Source organism: Microtus ochrogaster, chromosome 6 (genome assembly GCF_000317375.1).
Source record: "Microtus ochrogaster isolate Prairie Vole_2 chromosome 6, MicOch1.0, whole genome shotgun sequence".
Classification (NCBI taxonomy): Eukaryota; Metazoa; Chordata; class Mammalia; order Rodentia; family Cricetidae; genus Microtus; species Microtus ochrogaster.
This window is the reverse complement of record NC_022013.1, coordinates 44,634,130-44,651,844: the sequence shown is the minus strand read 5'-3', so window position 1 is coordinate 44,651,844 and position 17,715 is coordinate 44,634,130. Positions and strand designations below refer to the sequence as shown.

The following is a 17,715-nucleotide window of genomic DNA, read 5'->3' as shown; positions in this document are numbered from 1 at the left end:
CTCTCTCTCTCTCTCTCTCTCTCTCTCTCTCTCTCTGTGTGTGTGTGTGTGTGTGTGTGTGTGTGTGTGTGTGTGTGTGTGTGTGTTTGGGGTGGGTGACATTAAGAGAACAGACTCAATTGCTAAACTTAGGGGCAGTTTCAGAGTTGGATGGGTTGAAATTATTAGTCGACCATAGCCCACTCCCGTCGCCACATCTCTTAGAGACCTGGATCTGTCCCACTCCCCTTGTTTCCTTACTACACTTTCCCCCCCTTTTTTCCTTTCTCTATCTGCCACATCCGCACCTAGTCTGAAATGGCCAGCAGAGCAGCCGCAGCTGGATAGGTGGGTAGGTGGAAGGAAAGGGAAGTTCGCAAGGGAAAGGTCTGTGGTTTGTCTACAGTCTAATCGTTTGCCTCCTCGGGCAGTTTTCCTGGGGCGGGTGGTAGTGCTGAGGGGCCAGGGATCATCAGGGTCCTCTCAGGCCAAGTCTGACCGAACAGAGGAGAGGGTATGCCTTCATGGGCACTTACCCTGGCTCCGCTCATGGTGTATCTCTGGAGATGGTATTGACTATCAAACCCTCAACCCTGTTTGCTCATATTATACCCACCGTAATCCTCTTAAACTGCCGTGGCAGCTACAAAGCTCTTGGTCCTGCAAAAGCCGGCTGGCAAGATATAATTGTCCCACGAACAAAAACAGCCAAAAGTTTTCAAAAACCCCATGCACTCCCCCCCCTCCTTCGCTAAACCTAATTCTCTCCTTCTCTAGCTAACCTCCCCCCCCCATAAGAACCCTCAGCCTGGACCACTTTTGTTGTCGCCAAGAGCACCCGGCCTGTTGAAAGTGCTGAAGCGTCTCTGAGCAGTTTGTTGTGATACGCAGGTGGAATGGTCTGCAAACATGAATTCAGCCCCTCCAAACCCAGCGCGGAGCGCTCCGCTTTTGTGCGCCAGGCACAAAAACGCTGAATTCCTACGAACTTACTTGGGGCCTGTCTAGAAAAGGGCCTTTTCTTCCCTCTGCTTGTACCTCTGGCCACACTAAGTCTTTGCCCGCCCCGCTTCAGGCCCCCTCCTTCTCTCCTCTGATAATCCTTCTCTTTATTTTAGAAAAACACAAAACCCGGTTCCACGCGGTGCTTTAGTGGCTAAAAGTGAAAGAGCTGCCTTGGCAGAATTCAGCTCTATGAATCACTTCGGAAAATTGGTTCGACTGAATGGCCTTAGGAGGAAAAACGTTTTAATAGGATCCAGGGGAGGTTCTGCTGTTTCAATCTGCTCCTTAAACAGGTGGAGATTGGACCTTCTCAATTATACAAACAGTAAGTACCAACAGCGGGAGAGCTGCCCTCCGAATCCTCCCCGCACGCAGCCCTAAACCAGGCTCAGAGCCCGACTTTGCCTTGCAAACCCGATCACAAATCAGCAATTCGGATCGATTAGCGTCTCAAACAGCCCTAGGGGTCTAGAGGCAAGACTCCCCCAGCCCTAGGCAAGCAACGGGCCAGAGGGCTTCAGGCGCACCCACCCTTCCCCAGGTCCCCGGGATCCCGGCGCGCAGCCTTGCCCTTCCGGACTCTTCGAGGTCGTCCTTAGGCTGCAGGGAGCTCCCTCTCGACCTCCGACGCCAGCCAAGGCGAGCTCGTTGTTTTTGCATAAATTAATATTTCCCCATTAACAAGTTCCCCCCTCCAAACGCGACGCCCGCGTCCATGCGCCACATCCTAATGAGGTAATTATCATTTGCGCGTGTTCGGGGCTGGCGCCGGCTCCGTAGGTAAATGGCAGTTTATTAGCACGGTGCCCAGCTCGGCTGCGCAGGGCTAAGGGATACTTCGGTGATTAGACGGACACTCAGGGGCCCTTTGAGGTAGTGCGTCCGGGACACCCCGCCTTCCCCGCGTACCCTAAACCTGTAGGCCCCCCAAAGTTGTGAATCACGCAAGGAACTCTGCCTAGGTTTGGGTTTGGGCTCCCCCCACCTCCTTCCACCGGCAAAACCATCACGATTCTTCCCCCTCCCCCCTCCCTCTCTTCCCTCCTTCCCGATTCGCAAACCGCTCGCACTTTCCCGAAGGGAGCGCGGGCGCCAGTTGCCTCCTTTAAAGTTTGAGGGGCGGTGGCGGCGGCCGGCAGGCGCGGGGGAACGCAGGGTCCTCAACGGGAGTCGCGCCGCCGCCCATGTCATTCCACTTCAAGTGACTTCATGTGATGTCAGCTGAATGTAAAAGACAGTGATCTCACGCGGAGGGGAAGATGTTTGCCATCAAAATGTGACAGAAGAGACACGCTGCATGGCTCGGAACGCATCTCCTTGGAGGTGGGGGAAAGAGGTAAAAGCGAGGTGGCTCTCCCGGTCCTCTTTAACTTTGCCCTTTCAGTGCCCAGCTCCCAGCACGCGTGGCAGAGGCCTGGGTCCAGGGAAGGGTTGGGGAGTGTTATTTTGAGACTCCTTTCTTCTACCCCCCTCTTCTTTCCTTTGTACAGCCTCCCCCTTCTTCCCCCTTTCATAGTCCCAGGGCAAGGACTGGTGGGCTCCTTTGCGCGCCGGGTTAATGGGCGGTAATTTGGTACCCTTGGGTGCACTTTGTTCTGCCTCTGTTCATTTGAATGCAAATGGGTGACCCGGGCCGACTAGGTGCTTATTAAATTGCGGTTTCCCCCCTGCCTTTTCCGGAATGCAGACTTAGAGGAGAGAGGCTGTGCCCTGGCCCAGCCTGGCTCAGCCTCGCGCGCCATGGCCAGCTCAGCTTCCCTGGAGACCATGGTGCCCCCGGCCTGCCCGCGCGCTGGAGCGTCACCAGCCACTTCTAAAACACTAGCCTTCTCCATCGAGCGCATCATGGCTAAGACGTCCGAGCCCCGAGCGCCTTTTGAGCCCCGGCCTGCTGCACTAGAAGCAGACAGCAGCCAGAGCAAGAAACTGCTCAACCTCTGCTCGCCGCTGCCGTGTATGATACCCCTCCAGCCTCTAGGCTACGAGGTGCCGTCCAAGACGCTGCTCAGTTACTCAGAGTTCTGGAAAAGCAGCCTCCGGGCGGGCGGCGGTGGAGGAGGAGGCAGCGGCGGGGGGGCCCCAGTGTGCGGCGCCAGCGGCTTGTGCAAAACCAACTGTGGCGTGTGCTGCAAGGCCGAACTGGGCCTTGCGCCGTCTGCGCTGCCGGCCGGCAGGGTCATCAAGCCGCAGGTCATCAACCAGGCTGTGGGGTTACCGGCCAGTGGCTCGCTCTACTACTTCAACTACCTGGACTCCACTGCTTACCCACCCTCGGAGCTCCTCGGCAGCCACCTTTTCCCATCCGGTCTTCTCAACGCACAGGCCCCCACTTCCCTGGCTGCTCATCCCAAGCTTTTTCTGCTGGAGAATGCCAAACTGGCCAGCCTGACTGCGGACAAGTTCCCCCATCCAGCTCCCTATCCCCATAAGGAACGCTTGCCTGCGCCGCTGGAGCAGGTGCTGAAGGAGAACTCGGCCTTGACCGCTGATCGAGGGGGAGTCAAGAGCCACAGCAAACTACCGGGGGGCTCGGCTGACAGCAAACCCAAAAACTTCACCTGTGAAGTATGCGGCAAGGTGAGGCCTAAGGTTCTTGCGGGAGGGAGCTAGCAGCCACCTGCTTTCTGGGGCGGCCTTGTACATCCCTTTCTCAAGCTCAGGAGTTCCCCAATAGCTGCGTACTCCATTGGATACCTAGTTGAGCCTCAGTTTCCTATCCTGAAAAATGGGGTTGTTGTCGGTCCTCACACAGTTGACAAAAGGACTCGCGCTTCGGATGGGGAGGTTGGTTGGGGGAGCTAAATTGTGGCCTCCAGAGATAATCCTAGGCCCTTGGTAGACTCAACACAAGTTCCGCTTTTGTCCTTCTGTAGGTGTTTAATGCTCACTATAACCTCACCCGCCACATGCCTGTCCACACCGGAGCCAGACCGTTTGTGTGTAAAGTCTGTGGCAAAGGCTTCCGCCAGGCTAGCACTCTCTGCAGGCACAAAATTATCCACACCCAGGTACGTGGCCCCAAGGTCAGGCCCGGCTCGGCGTGCACCCTCCGCCCTAGTTTGAGCTCTGGATGCTGGATTCTCCTTACCCTTGGTGGGGGGGGGGCTGCTGTGTCCCTTCGAGGTATTGCCAACGTCTCGGCCTTACTGTACGCACGCCCCTCTCCGCAGGAAAAACCACATAAGTGTAACCAATGCGGCAAAGCCTTCAATCGCAGCTCCACGCTCAACACGCACATCCGCATCCACGCGGGCTACAAACCCTTCGTCTGCGAATTTTGCGGCAAAGGCTTTCACCAAAAAGGTAAGGTACTTAGCTAGACACTCCTTCATCTCATCTCGAGGGCTGAGAGGGTCGCAGGGGCGGGGATGGGAAGGGGGGGCCGAGAGAGAAGTGGGTGGGTAGAGGCAGCACAAAAGCCCCAGGCTGGGGCGCCGCAATTCTTTGGAATCGGGTTGTGCCGGATATAGGTAGACGCTCTCCGGGCTCGGTTAGGAGACTTCAATGGATTAAGACTTAACTCATGGGGGAAGGGAGCTGAATTTTGAAGCTGGAAATTAAGGAACGAGGCAAAAAGGAAACAAGTAGAAAATGCAGAGAGTATTGCTTTTCAATGAGGTTCCCTTTGTAAGCAGAACTTCCCTTTCAAAAAAAAAAAAAATCTAAGCAGCATCTTAAAAAGGGGTGGGTCGGGTCACCAATGCTCCCAGGACCGGGAATCTACCCAATTCCCAAGAAACTTTTAGGTCTTCAGATAGTAAGTGGGATTTGGGGTGGAGGGGACTAGGAACTGCGTTACAGATCCTAGGTTAGTGCGGGTTTCTTGGAGCGAGGTATCAGCTGGAAGAACACGCTGTTGCCTCTTTAGGCTGCACAAAAGTTTCCCAGGCTGCAGAGCTCGGCAGGAGGGACGCCTCGTGGGCCTCTGGGTTGAGCAGGGTAGGGGCTCGGGTCGGCTGGGTAAGAGCCCACCACCCTTTCAGGAGCGCCTCGGCCTTGAAGCAGACAAAGTTTGACAACTTCTTAGTTCAGAGAGGTCGCGCCCGCCTAGTCAAGCACCGCCTTCAGAGCCACTGCAGGGAGCAAGGGGTGGGAGCTGTACCCAGGCGGGAACGACTCCTTCCACGACAAACCCCTCCTTTTTTGTTTTGGTTTTCGCTCTCCTGTAGGGAACTACAAGAACCACAAGCTCACCCACAGCGGCGAGAAGCAGTACAAATGCACCATCTGCAACAAGGCCTTCCACCAGGTCTACAACCTGACCTTCCACATGCACACCCACAACGACAAGAAGCCTTTCACGTGCGCCACTTGCGGCAAAGGCTTTTGCAGAAACTTTGACTTAAAGAAACACGTGCGCAAACTCCATGACAGCGTGGGTCCCGCCACTGCCCCCTCTGCAAAGGACCTGACCAGGACAGTTCAGAGCTGAGAGCAACTGCCTTGCCCTTTCTTCCTGCCCTGTACCAACCCAAGCAAATCACACGTATAAACTTATTTCTAAAATTAAAAGGAAAAAAACTATAGCAGAGAGGCTAAAATCTATTTATCGAAACCAGCATATTTGGGGGAAAAGTTAAACGTGTCCTCGATGATCAGCAACAAACGCGTGGTTCCCACCTTTGTACATTCAGGAAAAGTATTTAAATCCAGTGCGCTGAAACCTATTTAATTCCAGGCCTTGGCTTCTCCTCAGGCAGCCGGGTTTTAATCCCGGCCTGTCACCGCGAGCGCCTAGAAGAGCGTGATGCCCTCGGCCATCTTCACACAACCTTGTAATCTTTCCTGTACAAGCGAACACGGATTATTACACATATATGACTCAATAAACAGAACGATTAGTGCGCGTTTTCTTTTCCCCACCCCCTCGCCACGAAGTCAGCTCAACAAATCAAAAGAAGGAGGTGGAAGTAGCCATTTATAGCTTTTCCTTTCCCAAATGTGACTTCCTTGAGACACCCGGGCCAAGCTAAGGCTAAACCCGTACTCCTGGTATGCTGTTATATTAAAGCACCCAGGAGCATGGGCCGAAAGACTTCTATCCGGCTCCATCGAGAGCCCAAGGTTTTATTTGGTGTCCGAGCAGGTACTTGGGATTCTTATTTGGGTGAGAAAAAGAATATTTAAGGGTTAAATGTGTCTGGATGCCGGAGACTGGTAGTTGGGTATCCCGGAACTCAGTAGCGTGCAAAGCAGGAAAAGGGCCAGGGCACGAGGAACGCAACCACTATCCAAGCCTCCTCTGACTGTTGCTAGAGGCTGTCTAGTCTTGGGCGAGCTAGAGGTGTCCCTTGCTAGAACTCCGCCGTGCCTGGCTAGCTACGCGCTACGCACGCGGCCCCCTGCCGCGGGAGGGCGCGCCCAGCTCCCGGAGCTGGCCGCCGCGTCCTCCCCGGTCCTGATTACCACGCAGTTAGCCCACTTCCTCAATAGCTATCTCTGCCGCCATGCACACTGATGAAATGATCTCACGCTTGCTTTCTAAGTAATGACCCAAATTAAGAGAGAAAACAGAGACCCTTCAAACAGCATTACATTAATCATCTAATCATTCCCAGGAGGGGGCCGGCCGCCGCCGCCCCGTTTGATCCGAATCTAGATAATCAAGAGCTCGGATTACTGGCGCGTCGCGCCTGGCCTCCTCCCTCCATCCTCACTCCCCTCCACACTTTTAATATCGGTGCGGTGATTCAGCCCACGTCTTTTGGAACGTTGTTCTACACCAGAGGAAACGTGGCGCGGGGCCGGGAGTGCTCTTCCATGCAGCCTCCGAGTTGAGGGGGCGAGAACTGCTGAGTGCTGACCCCACCCGGATTTCCATCGCGGTGGTGGCTGTTTGGAGGGAAGGATGGTTACTGCAAAGGGCAATCCCAGGTAACTCTGACACTAACGAGTCAAGGTTAGCCCAATGCGTTGTATACAGTAGGCACGCATTACTGAGCATGCCAGTGACTTCCACCAGGAGAGAGAGAGAGAGAGAGAGAGAGAGAGAGAGAGAGAGAGAGAGAAATAAATCCTCTTATTTCCAGGGCTTTCTTTCTCAGATAGGCATTCAACACCTTCACGCAGCTTTAGCAACAATCTGCAAACTGGTGTGTGTGTGTGTGTGTGTGTGTGTGTGTGTGTGTGTGTGTGTGGTGTGATTATTCCCACTCTACAGAGAAAGAAATAGAGGCAGAGACCATCTAAATGACATGCCCAGGGTTCCGGGGTGAGGTAGGGCAGGAATCCAAAGTCCGGGCTTCTAAGAGACCATCGCTTCCTTCAGTTTTCATTGATGGAAAGCAGTCTCCGGCTTGTGGCCTGGAGAAGCTCCTGGCCAGGGTGGAAGATCTATGCTGGTCACAGCCAACCCTTCTGTCCCAACCCGAAGACCCATTGCGCTGAGGAGAATTGTCGATTTTGTTTGCACAGAGGACAGCGACAGCTTCCTCAGGCTGTCGCAGGGGTATTTTTAGTACCTCCGATTCAGAAATAGGAACGCGTACATTAGAATTCCATTTCCTGAAAGGAGAGCGTCCTCGTTTTTTTGTATTCCTCCCCTTCCTCCTCCCTCAAGTCTGGGAAGACGCAGCCAGGGGAGGGGGGACGAGGAAGCCAGAGGGAATTTAAATGCTATCTTGTTCTGGCTGCAGTTCCTGGAGGAGAGATCGGGACCCACAGGAGCAGGCAGATTTAACTTTGAACTCTCTATGCGTTCTATAAATCCCAGGAAACCCCGAGGGGGTGAGGAGAACTTGGCCACAGAGAATATGAACTTCGGCTCCTGGAGACCTCTTGAATTTGAGGAGTCAGCTCCTCCAATAATTCTCAAAGTGTTTTTATTAACTTTGCTTGACACTCTTACATGCCACTTAGTTCGGGCATCTCAGGGGCTCTGTAACCGTCATTTCCACCAAAAGTCTTTTCTCCTCCCCCTTTCCCTCCTCATCCCTCACCTCCTCTTCCTCCTCTTTTTCTTCCTCATCCCCCTCCTCCTTCTCTTCCTTCTCCCCTCCCTCCTCCTTCCCCCCCTCCTCTCCTCTTCTTCCTTTCCCCCCCCTCCTTCCTCCTTTTCCTCTCTCTCCTCTCCCTCCCCCTCCTGTTCTCCTCTGAGAGGCCCCTTTTGGGACGTACTGCTTGGAGAGCCTATCATGTCAAACATATCTTCTCAAATGCCTTGGGAAGATATTTATGCAGAGGTAGATGCTGGGTGGGATGTGATGGGTGAAGGGGAGTTGGCTTGTAGGTGGGAATCCGGTCAAGTGTTCTCCTCTTAAGAAAAACTGGTAAAGGGAAGAGGGAGCAAGCCATCCAGAAGGCTAGCTTTTCAACCGTCAAGTGACAGAACCTTGAACAAGTCTTCTGCTGGCATAACTTTTCAAAAAAGGATCTCCCATCTTGCAAACTGGAGAAATGTGTTCTCAGGTTTTGGCCACATTAAAGTGCTATTGGTTTTTCTCCCTAGCAAACTCAGAAGGAATGAACCTACAAGTCAGGTAGCAAAGGCATTTTCCTCCTGCTTGGCCCTTGGATGACAGGTGAACCTGCCCGGTTTCCCCTCACACCCGAGCCCCTTGAGGTTGTCTCTCTTGCTTGTTCCAGCTTCTGTCAGCGGTGTTCACCTGACAAGGCGGTGTTTCACATCTGACATAATTGTAGGTAAACAGTTGTTCTGAACCTCGCCTGAGTTCTGCCTTCCTCGAGTTGGACGTCGTTCCCTGGTGGAAGAGGTTTGTTTGGGTGTGGAATCCAAAAAAGGTTCTTCACCTCAGAAGAGAAGAACCTACTGCCTGAGTTACTAAATACCTTCCACAGCCAGCACCAGGCTCCCTCTGTGACCATCTTAGCCTGCCTCTTTCTTAGCTTTACGCATCGGAATTGGTGGGCAACTGGCTGTTTGCTCTCATTTTTTTCTCCTTAGTATTAAATTGTTTGCATGACTTGGAGTTTTCAATATTAATAAATGATTTAAACAAGGTAGCTATCCACTGCATATTAATATTTTAACCTTGATTAAATTGAAGAGGCCACCCAGAAAAAATATTTTCTTTAAAAAAAATCAAATGCGGGGGAAGGGAATCCTGTCATAGACACAAAAAAGACTCCAATTATCTTTTCCCCTACAAGATGTTTGTTCTGTCCATGACTGCTCACACTTCAGCAATCTTGCCAGCAAGACTCAAAAAAAAAAAAAAAAGCCTTCTTCCAAAGCCACAGCCTTGTGCATAACAGATTGTACAGTCCTATTGCCTTAGGCGGGTTAGAGGTTCCTCTCCACAAAGAGCCACACAGAGAAGTGCCAGCATCCAGATACATTTTGGGGGGCACTCTGCATGCTCTTGCCTTGGCTGCAGAAGTGGATTTACACGGGGCCCCATTTTGCTGTTTGGCTCACAGGAAGGTAGAGGGCTGCCTGAGCCAGACCCCAGAGCGGTAAGACATCAGGTGTGCTGGTGGTAAACGGGCTGGGGGAGGGGAGGGCAGAAAGGAGGGTGCTGCCAAAGAGGGTACAGGAGTCTTGAGAAAATGCTGGGAAATAAACAACCTCAAGGCAGCTGCGTTGCCCTTTTCCCTGCACTTCCCTCTCAAACGTCTGAGCAACCAGTTTGCTCCCAGAAACATGTTAATTGCCAACGGAGCTCATTAAGGCATGCACATGCAAAACACAGCAAGAAAGATTAAGTGGACAAAAGCGCAATAATGAACTGTCAACAATCGGGCCCATCCACAGAACCAGGATCACTCGAGAACGAGGCATTTAGAGGCAACAAAGGATTGTCTGGGACAGGAAGAAAAGACGACCTAGACTTTTGTTTAGTCAACACAATTGATTACAAATGAGAGATTAACAGGATAGCTTCAGATTTTTTTTTAAAAGAGGCAGAAAAGAAAAGTCCAATTAAGTCCACCGAATGCTAACTACATTGCGTTCCATGCCTAGCCCCAAAGAAATTCTCATTAAACCGTCCCTGGCGATCCCTTTTGGAAAGTAATTTGTCTCCCTGATGGAGCAGAGAAAGAGAATCGTGTAAAAGAAAGCGTTAGTTCTTGGCACAATGAGCTTAGGAGACACACGAGAAAGAGCCAAAGGGGGAGTTAATGAGCATCTGACAAGCCGCTTGGATTCCGGCCTAGAGAACAGCGATGAAAAGATGAAATTGGCCAACAACTATTCTTTATATCAAACATAAAAAGGCCAATCTGAAACGGGGCTGCTCAAAACTGGATGAAAGTACGGAGCTCAAGAAAAGGGAGCCACGGCCAGGCCCCTTGCTGGACAGTGGACAGACTGTCTGAGGAACTCAACAGGCCAAGAGTTAAGAAATTAGGGGGAAAGGAGGCTCTCCTCCGGGGAGAGCCTCCCTACCCCGCAGGCCAGCCGGACCTTTGCAGGTGCTGCACTGAACCGCTCGCTGCCCATCCCCCACCCGCTGACTAGTCCATCCGGGGAGAGAGAAAGTAGCAGACCCACGTAGGAGGGGTACCTCCCAAGGTTCCTTTAATTTGATAATTAGCTCCTGACATTTACCTCCCTCTTGATGGTCCCACTTGGCCTCTGGGGGTCCCATCCGCCCATTACCTTTCTCCTCCTCAAGGTGGTCCACTAGCCTTTCTCCTCACAGCCATTCAGAAATCTCAGTCCTACTGACAGGCTCCCCAATTCTGCATGGGGAAGAGGCAACAAGAAAAGGAAGACTTTCCTCGCACTTGGCTTAGATTGTGAAGTGTTTAAAACTCACCTCATCTTCGTCAGGCTTAAGAAACTGTCTTATTTTAATGTGTCCTTAGATGAACAGAGTAGGTCAAGGGTCTATGTCTGCATGAGGCAGGATACATGTTCACTAACATAAACCTCCAGGCACTCCTTGGAACAGGAATGTTTGAAGGTTCTTTAACATAGTATCCCTCAGAGCCAGAATAAAATCACAGGTGAGAAGGGGTTCTCAGCATGGCCCAGCAACCACGTACCCCAGAGCAAAACCCCGTGCTTACCATTTCTGATTAGGATAGGTGCCACCCCAGATACTAGAGTACAGCGTTTTGATCTTGAATCTAGGTTTGTTACTTTGCTTCAGATCCTTGGTAACAACCATCACATTTCTGAGGGCTTGGCTTGCACCTCGGGCTTTGCTCATGCTTCACGGAGAGAAATGTCTTGGTGTCTAGAAGTAAGAAAGGAAAAAGAAATACAGCAATTCAAAATAAAAACAGTCATCTAAGATTAAAGAGGACTCCTGGTTCTCAAAGCCCAGAGGTGTTACAGAACCTAGAGAAGTATGCTAGGAGCAGCAGAAGACAGGGGGCTCGCTGCTGCAGCCAGACCAACTTTCTGGTAAACAGTGCTCTTTTTCTCTGAGATACAGATCTGACCAATGGCCCTTGCATTTTTCCCATCTCTAAACCTTTTTCATCAGAGGTCTTATTTGGAGGTTTTTGTATTCCAAGAGTTTTCTTTACTGCGGCTCCTGATGGTTAGGGAACTTCTTAGAGAGAGACAGACTATTATTTCTAAGGAGAAATTAGGAGCCTTGGAACTAACATCGAAGTAACTGAGTTCGAAACCTGCCCCGGCTGCACAACCTGACTTTGACTCTTATCTGTTTCTGGATCTACAAAATGGGCACGTTGAGGGCTGTCAACCCCAATGGCCTGAGCTTGATCCCTGAAACCTGCACTGTGGGAAGAGAGAACTGAACCCTCCCAGCTGTCTTCTGACCTTTTCCTACACACCCCAGTACATACGAGCATGTGTACACACACGAAACAAATTCGTATGGTGCAGAACTTCAAATAGACATGTTAGGGATACCTGCCTCCAGAGCCTATGGTAAGATGAAAGGAGTAAACACACAATGGGATCTCCAGAACAGCATCCGACAAGTGCACGCCAGGCATCCTAGAGTCAACTATTAGAAAAGACTTGAATGGTAAAACCCCAACATTTTATAAGGAAACCACCTGGGTCATTGTGCTGACGCCTCACTAGACATAGTAGCTTTTGTGGTCTGTTGTTTATTTATCAACTACTTTATTTCTGAAGATCATATGCAGGGCCTTGGGCATGCTAGGTGCATGCCCTACCACTCAAGGGTATCCCCATACTCTTAACTCCGTATTGAAGGGCGGCAAGTGGAGGTTTACTCCCATATGGTGCCATGGTTCTAACACAAATGTACATAAGAATCCCAAAGTTTTGTTTTTGTTTTTTTGTTTTTCTAAACTTGTCACTTTTTTTTTTTTCTGAGATGCCCAGTAAGCCCTTGCTGCTTGTGGCCCAGGCATCTGCCTTGAAGTCAATGTGGCCCCTAGCTCGGGCGATTCTGTGCTGGCGCAGGAGGCTTCCCAGACTCCACTTTAAAAAACAGTGACTTAGCAGCGTCTGTGCCCTTTCTCCCGGCTCCCACCAAAAGATGAGATCCCAACAACAGCTCCTGTTAAATGAATGCATTGGATCATCCATTCAGTAAATAAGGCTTGACTGCTTCTCGGGCTTCAAGTTTGTGCTGGGTTCTAGATTTATAAAGAAGAGGCTTTGGTCTCTGCCCTGGAGGAGTTTAGCGTTTAGTAAAGGAGAAAAACATACGCAACAAAAATCTCCACCCAATACGTGGTTATGAAGACAAAATTGGGCATTGAATCCAGTCTGGGTTGGTATGTGTAGTGGGCATCTGTTATTTTTGCCTGCTGAGCATCATCCTCCCGTCTGGTAACAACATCCAACATTTCCTTTGGAGAAGTCACCCCTCCCCCACTCTCAGTCCATATGGTTAAGGTGGGAGCTATTCCATCCGTCCACGCTTGGCATGTGACCCAGGCTTGGCCAATCAGAGCACCGCAGCCCACAGGTCTGGCTCAGGCCTGAGTCGGGGCTCAGAGGGGGTCCTTGAGAGTCCCATCCAGGACTTCTGCCACAGCAGAGACTTTCTACTTCGGTTGAACGTGGTCTGCAGTGCCGGTGTCTGCCTGTTCGCTACATTGTTAGGGAAGATCTTCCTGAATTGAGAGTACTAGGAGAGGAGAGCCAGGTAATCAAAATCTTTTGCTGCACCCGGTCTGCCCCTCCTGTGACTGAATGAATGGGCTTACTGTAGACTTCTCAAGTATTTACTTTAAATAGTGTCTCTAAGCCCTAAGAGTCCTGAAAAAATAGGGAAGACCAATATGTCTTTCGGGGGGAGGGGGAGTGGTTCCTGAGATGTTAAAGTGAAACAGGTGTTAGCTCCGGAGGAATGGAGATAAAACAAACAAAACAAAATAAATAAACAGGAAACCTCAGGCAGACAGAGGGAAAGCCCTGAGCCAAGAAGGCCCCAAGTTTTTTGTATCTAAGTGCCCCTGTGTAGACGGAGCTTGATATCAGTTGATCGGACAGTGAAGCCCAATTGTCTGAATGCCTGGAACAGAGTTAGAGGCTTGTTTGTCCCAAGACTTAGCTTTCTATTGTGCAAAGTGAGTATGGGCAACACCCACCAAAGCAGAAAGCCTGAGGACCTCTCAGATGTCGACTCCTCCCTGGCAGACACAGACACTGAGGCCATTGGAGTCTACCAGAGGGAGTGACTGGTTTGTATTTTAAGATTCCACGAGGCTGGGCAGTGGTGGCACAAGCCTTTAATCCCAGCACTTGGGAGGCAGAGGCAGGCAAATCTCTGTGAGTTCGAGGCCAGCCTGGTCTACAAGAGCTAGTTCCAGGACAGGCTCTAAAGCTGCAGAGAAACCCTGTCTCAAAAAACCAAAACCAAAAAGAATTCCTTGAATGTCTTAAGGTGTGGTCTTCTGGAGCTAGAGATGAGGCCAAGGGATGTACCCTACTAACTGTAGCCTGGCTAGACAGCCTACCTGTTTCCAGGGACAGGGGTTGTTGCTAAGGTGCAATGCCCTGAGCTGTGGGCTTCTACAGATCGGTTGATTTCAACACTCATCAGCTCCTTGTGATACCAGCTGTGGGTGACTTTTCTGAACATTCCAAAGACCTGGTTGCTTTGTCTTTACACCATTTACTATTCAGACGGCCATATGATTGGAATGCCACAAAATGTGGAAAGTGCCCTGCATACGGCTGGCGAATAAATGGTAGCTCTTACTCTCCCCACACATTATGGCTGCTATTATTATGACTCAGAGATGGGGAAACATGGTCACTGAAGCAAGTAGGACTTCAGTGTTCTCTAGCAAATAAAGGGCTATAAGAACAAGGGCAGATCTTCATCCACTGGGCTGACCACTCTATGCTAATGCTGATGAGAGCAGACAGCACTGAGGTAAACATTTCTGCTGTTACTATTGACCCAGGACCCTGCTATGCAGCCCCGACTGACCCAGAACTGGCTTATGTATGCCTGCCTGCGTGTTAGGATGGTGAGTGCGCCACCATACCCGGTTTTCCTTCTTCCTAGGAGTTGGATGGCTACCCAGGCCAGTCTTACAAGCAGCCACCCTGGAGGAATTCAGTCAGAAAGCAAAGGCCTATTTAAAGGCTGCTGTGTACCAGGCATGGTGAACAAGACTGATTTCGATCTTGGGGATTATCGTCCTAATAGCGGGAGATGGGTGGTAAACCAGGAAACGTGAAATGATTTCAGAGTTCCGTGAATGCGGTGGAAGGGAGGGAATGTGGTGGCTAGATGGGATGTGGCCTGGGGAAGGCTATTTGTAATAGGTGGTACCTTCTATTCTCGCGCAGTTACAGTCCCGAGTACACGCAAGAGCTAAGACGCATCAGACCAGCTTCCAGTTGTCCCCTCAAATTGACCCACTTACATTTAATTTTGGAAGCAACTCTCCCTCCCCCCACAGCCCAACTTGCCCATTGATTGGTCCAACTTAAATTTTCTTGGAGCCCAGAGAAGGATTTTTTCTAAGGGACTCCAACAGAAAGCAACAAACCCCCTGGGCAGCTGGTGGCGCAGGCCTTTGACCCACATACGATTTTCCTATCAAGTGGAATGGTAATTGATCAAAGTGAAAAATGTTATAGAAAGAGATATTGCTGCCATGTTTTCCAACCATGCGTTTCCCAGCCAAGTCTCCAGATGGAATCACCGAAGCAACACATCCTTGACTTAAATGTGACTATTTAACAGTTATATTGGGTAGGCCATATTTCCCACAAGAAGGTGGTTGCTTGTCTTAGGAACTTGAGACTCTTAACAGACTTTTGGGTGAGAGCTTTCCAGGATACGGCTCTTTCTCTCACACTTCCTGCAGTTGCAGAAGTCAGAGACCTAGCCACGGTGTCAGGGGAGGGGGGACGGTGGGGTGAACGGTGGGTGACACAAGCTCCTTGTGCTGGCTTCTAGAGTGTCTGTGGCGGTCAGGATGGCTCCATTGTTTGTGTTTGCCCGTCCAGCCTCCACCCGCCTTTCTTCTGGCTTGTGAGCATGCTGGTTTTGCTTGATTGCCCTTCTCACTGAGCACAGGGCAGTGTCACTGGGTGCCAAAGCCCTCGTATTCCTTTCTCGTGGGCTGGGGATAGACGCGAGACTCTGACTAGGTCAGCTCTATGCTTTCTCAGAATTGAGCCCTTGAGTAGAGCCATCAGTTGCAAATGAGTGAAGGCCATACATTCCGAGGAGACGTGGAGCGGCCCGTCGCTCGTACTCGCTGCCCACCTTCCCTTTGTGCTCTCATGCAGCCTCATTCCATTTCGCTGAATTTTTCCAGAACAGTATTTGGGGTGTGTGTGTGTGTGTGTGTGTGTGTGTGTGTGTGTGTGTGTGTGTGTGCCTTGCAACGAAAGATTTAAAGCAGTCATCCGAATCGCCGTGATTCATTGCTTGCTATTGTCCGTTGAAATGGGACAGAGAAAGCTTAGGCTCACAGTCTTGGGTTGGGGAAAGGGTTCAACAGGTAGGCAAACAAGCAAGAGGCTATGAGTTTGAATCCTTGGTACCCACATAAAAAGTCAGGCTTTGCTGTCATCCTTTGCCAGCCTAGCCAAAATGTTGAGCCTTCCAGACAGTGAAAGACCTTATTGGAAGGTAATAAAGTAAAGAGTGATGGAGGAAGACACCCAGGGCTCTGCTTTGGCCTCTACATGTGTTTTTTTTCAGGCACATAAACCGTTATGCTTTCATGTATACATTACATGCCCATTGCACACACCTTTGACACACACACACCTCTCCCACCCTCCCCCAACACCCTACACTCATGCGTCATCACATACTCATACAACACGCCCCCCCCACACCCACCTCTTCCCAGCATCTTCTGTTGACCTGAACCATGTCTAGAGATCTTTGGAGATGTAGAGACTACATATCCCGTGCCTCTTACATGTGTGTATTTGACTTTTGGGGGTGTGTGTGGTAGTTTGAAAGGAATTGGCCCCCAAAGGGAGCACACTGTTAGGAGGTGCTTCCTTGTTGGAGGAAGTGTGTCACTGTGGGGAAAGGCTTTGAAGTCTCTTTTGCTCAAGCTTCCCTCAGTGTAACTTTAGTTGATTTCCAGTGGCCTGCAAGAGATAGCACTCTCAACCCCAACACCACATCTGCTTGCCTGCTGCCGTGTTCCCCACCATGACAATGGACAGGACCTCTGAAACTGTAAGCGTTCTCCTCAATTAAATGTTTTCCTTTTTAGAGATGCCGTGGTCATGGTGTCTCTTCTCAGTAATAAAAACCCTCACTAAAATGAGGATTTGGGAGGAGCTCTCTTTATGTAGCCCTAGCTGCCCTGGAGTTCTCTACATGGCACAAGCTGGCTGTAAGCCTTGGGGAGTTGTGTCAGCTTTCTGACCAAATGGAATTACAGGCCTGCAAATCTACTCTTGGTTATGAATGGGGTTCTTTTTCTCTGAAGGTTACCCCCCCCTCTAAGAAGCAAAACGTAAGTTTGGGGTCGTAGCCCTCTTCTATAAGAATATAGAGGCATGGTATGAGTTGGAGGCCAGCCTGGTCTACTTAGCAAGACCATGCTTCAAACGCCAAAGCCAAGAACAAAACAAAAAATGTCATCTGGGAGAGGTGGGAAAAGCAGGAGTTGGTGTCGCAGAGCTGAGAGAGGTTAAAAATGGCAGCACACAGTGATGGGAAATGGCACCCAGTGAGAGATTGGACAGAAATCTTTTGCATAGAAAAGCCTCTTAGAATGTGATTCCTTTCCTATTCAGGACTCCCCTGGTATAGTGACATTTTGTTAAATATAGTTCAATAAAAATGTGGGGTGTGGGTGCTCTTAGCACAGACTTTAGAAATATTTGAATGACATCAAACCCTAAAATGGCTTAAAGCCTGTCTGTCTGTCTGTCTGTCTGTCTGTCGGTCTGGTCTGTCCGGCTTCAAGGGTTGGTACTAAAAAGCCTTTTGTTTTATTTTATATTTTTAAAGGAGGGTGGGTTGCACAAGGAATTGAATCCAGGGCCTTATATAGTCCAAACAAACACACTCTGTGCCTGAGTTACAATCCCAGCCTTTTCGCTTTCATTTGTCCAGATTGTGTTAAATTTCCCAGGCTGGTCTTGAACTCATAATGTTCTTTCTTGCCTCAGCTTCCTGGATATCTGGGATTGTAGGCACGCACGTAACTGCGCATAACTATTTGTTTTGTTTATTGAAGGGGACACAGTTGGAGCGAGAAGCTTTACCCTTTTGCTTTACAGGGACACATCCCTGTAGTTCCCTTCCGAACTCACTCATTGAGTAAGTTTATCGTCCAAATAGGTGCTGTAGGAAATCATATAACCAAAAGCCTTCAAGTTAACTGCCCACTGGGGCTTGGCCTTTTATACTATATATGCCCATGAAA

At 50.3% G+C, this 17,715-nt stretch overlaps 1 protein-coding gene across 3 annotated transcripts; it reads left to right on the top strand.

Annotated features, from left to right (window-relative positions):
• The first annotated feature begins 1,660 nt into the window (after positions 1-1,660).
• On the top strand, positions 1,661-5,508 carry Fezf2 (FEZ family zinc finger 2). 3 transcript variants are annotated; one of them, XM_026779842.1, is made up of 6 exons: positions 1,661-1,719; positions 2,206-2,320; positions 2,672-3,561; positions 3,858-3,992; positions 4,155-4,287; positions 5,154-5,508. In XM_026779842.1, the coding sequence occupies exons 3-6, from the start codon at positions 2,725-2,727 to the stop codon at positions 5,414-5,416; spliced, it is 1,368 nt and encodes a 455-aa protein (XP_026635643.1). In that variant the 5' UTR covers positions 1,661-1,719; positions 2,206-2,320; positions 2,672-2,724; the 3' UTR covers positions 5,417-5,508. The 3 variants fall into 3 exon arrangements, with proteins under 3 accessions (XP_026635643.1, XP_013202275.1, XP_005348582.1); XM_013346821.2 differs by lacking the exon at positions 1,661-1,719 and having other exon boundaries at positions 2,073-2,307; XM_005348525.2 differs by lacking the exon at positions 1,661-1,719 and having other exon boundaries at positions 2,073-2,320.
• Positions 5,509-17,715: the final 12,207 nt, after the last annotated feature.

What these genes read in the sequence shown, in the direction of transcription:
- Fezf2 (XM_026779842.1), top strand. Translation starts at nt 2,725, where the DNA reads ATGGCCAGCTCAGCTTCCCTGGAGACCATGGTGCCCCCGGCCTGCCCG. An exon ending in CCTGTGAAGTATGCGGCAAG is followed by an intron (nt 3,562 to 3,857) that starts GTGAGGCCTAAG and finishes GTCCTTCTGTAG; the next exon opens with GTGTTTAATGCTCACTATAA. An exon ending in ACAAAATTATCCACACCCAG is followed by an intron (nt 3,993 to 4,154) that starts GTACGTGGCCCC and finishes CCCTCTCCGCAG; the next exon opens with GAAAAACCACATAAGTGTAA.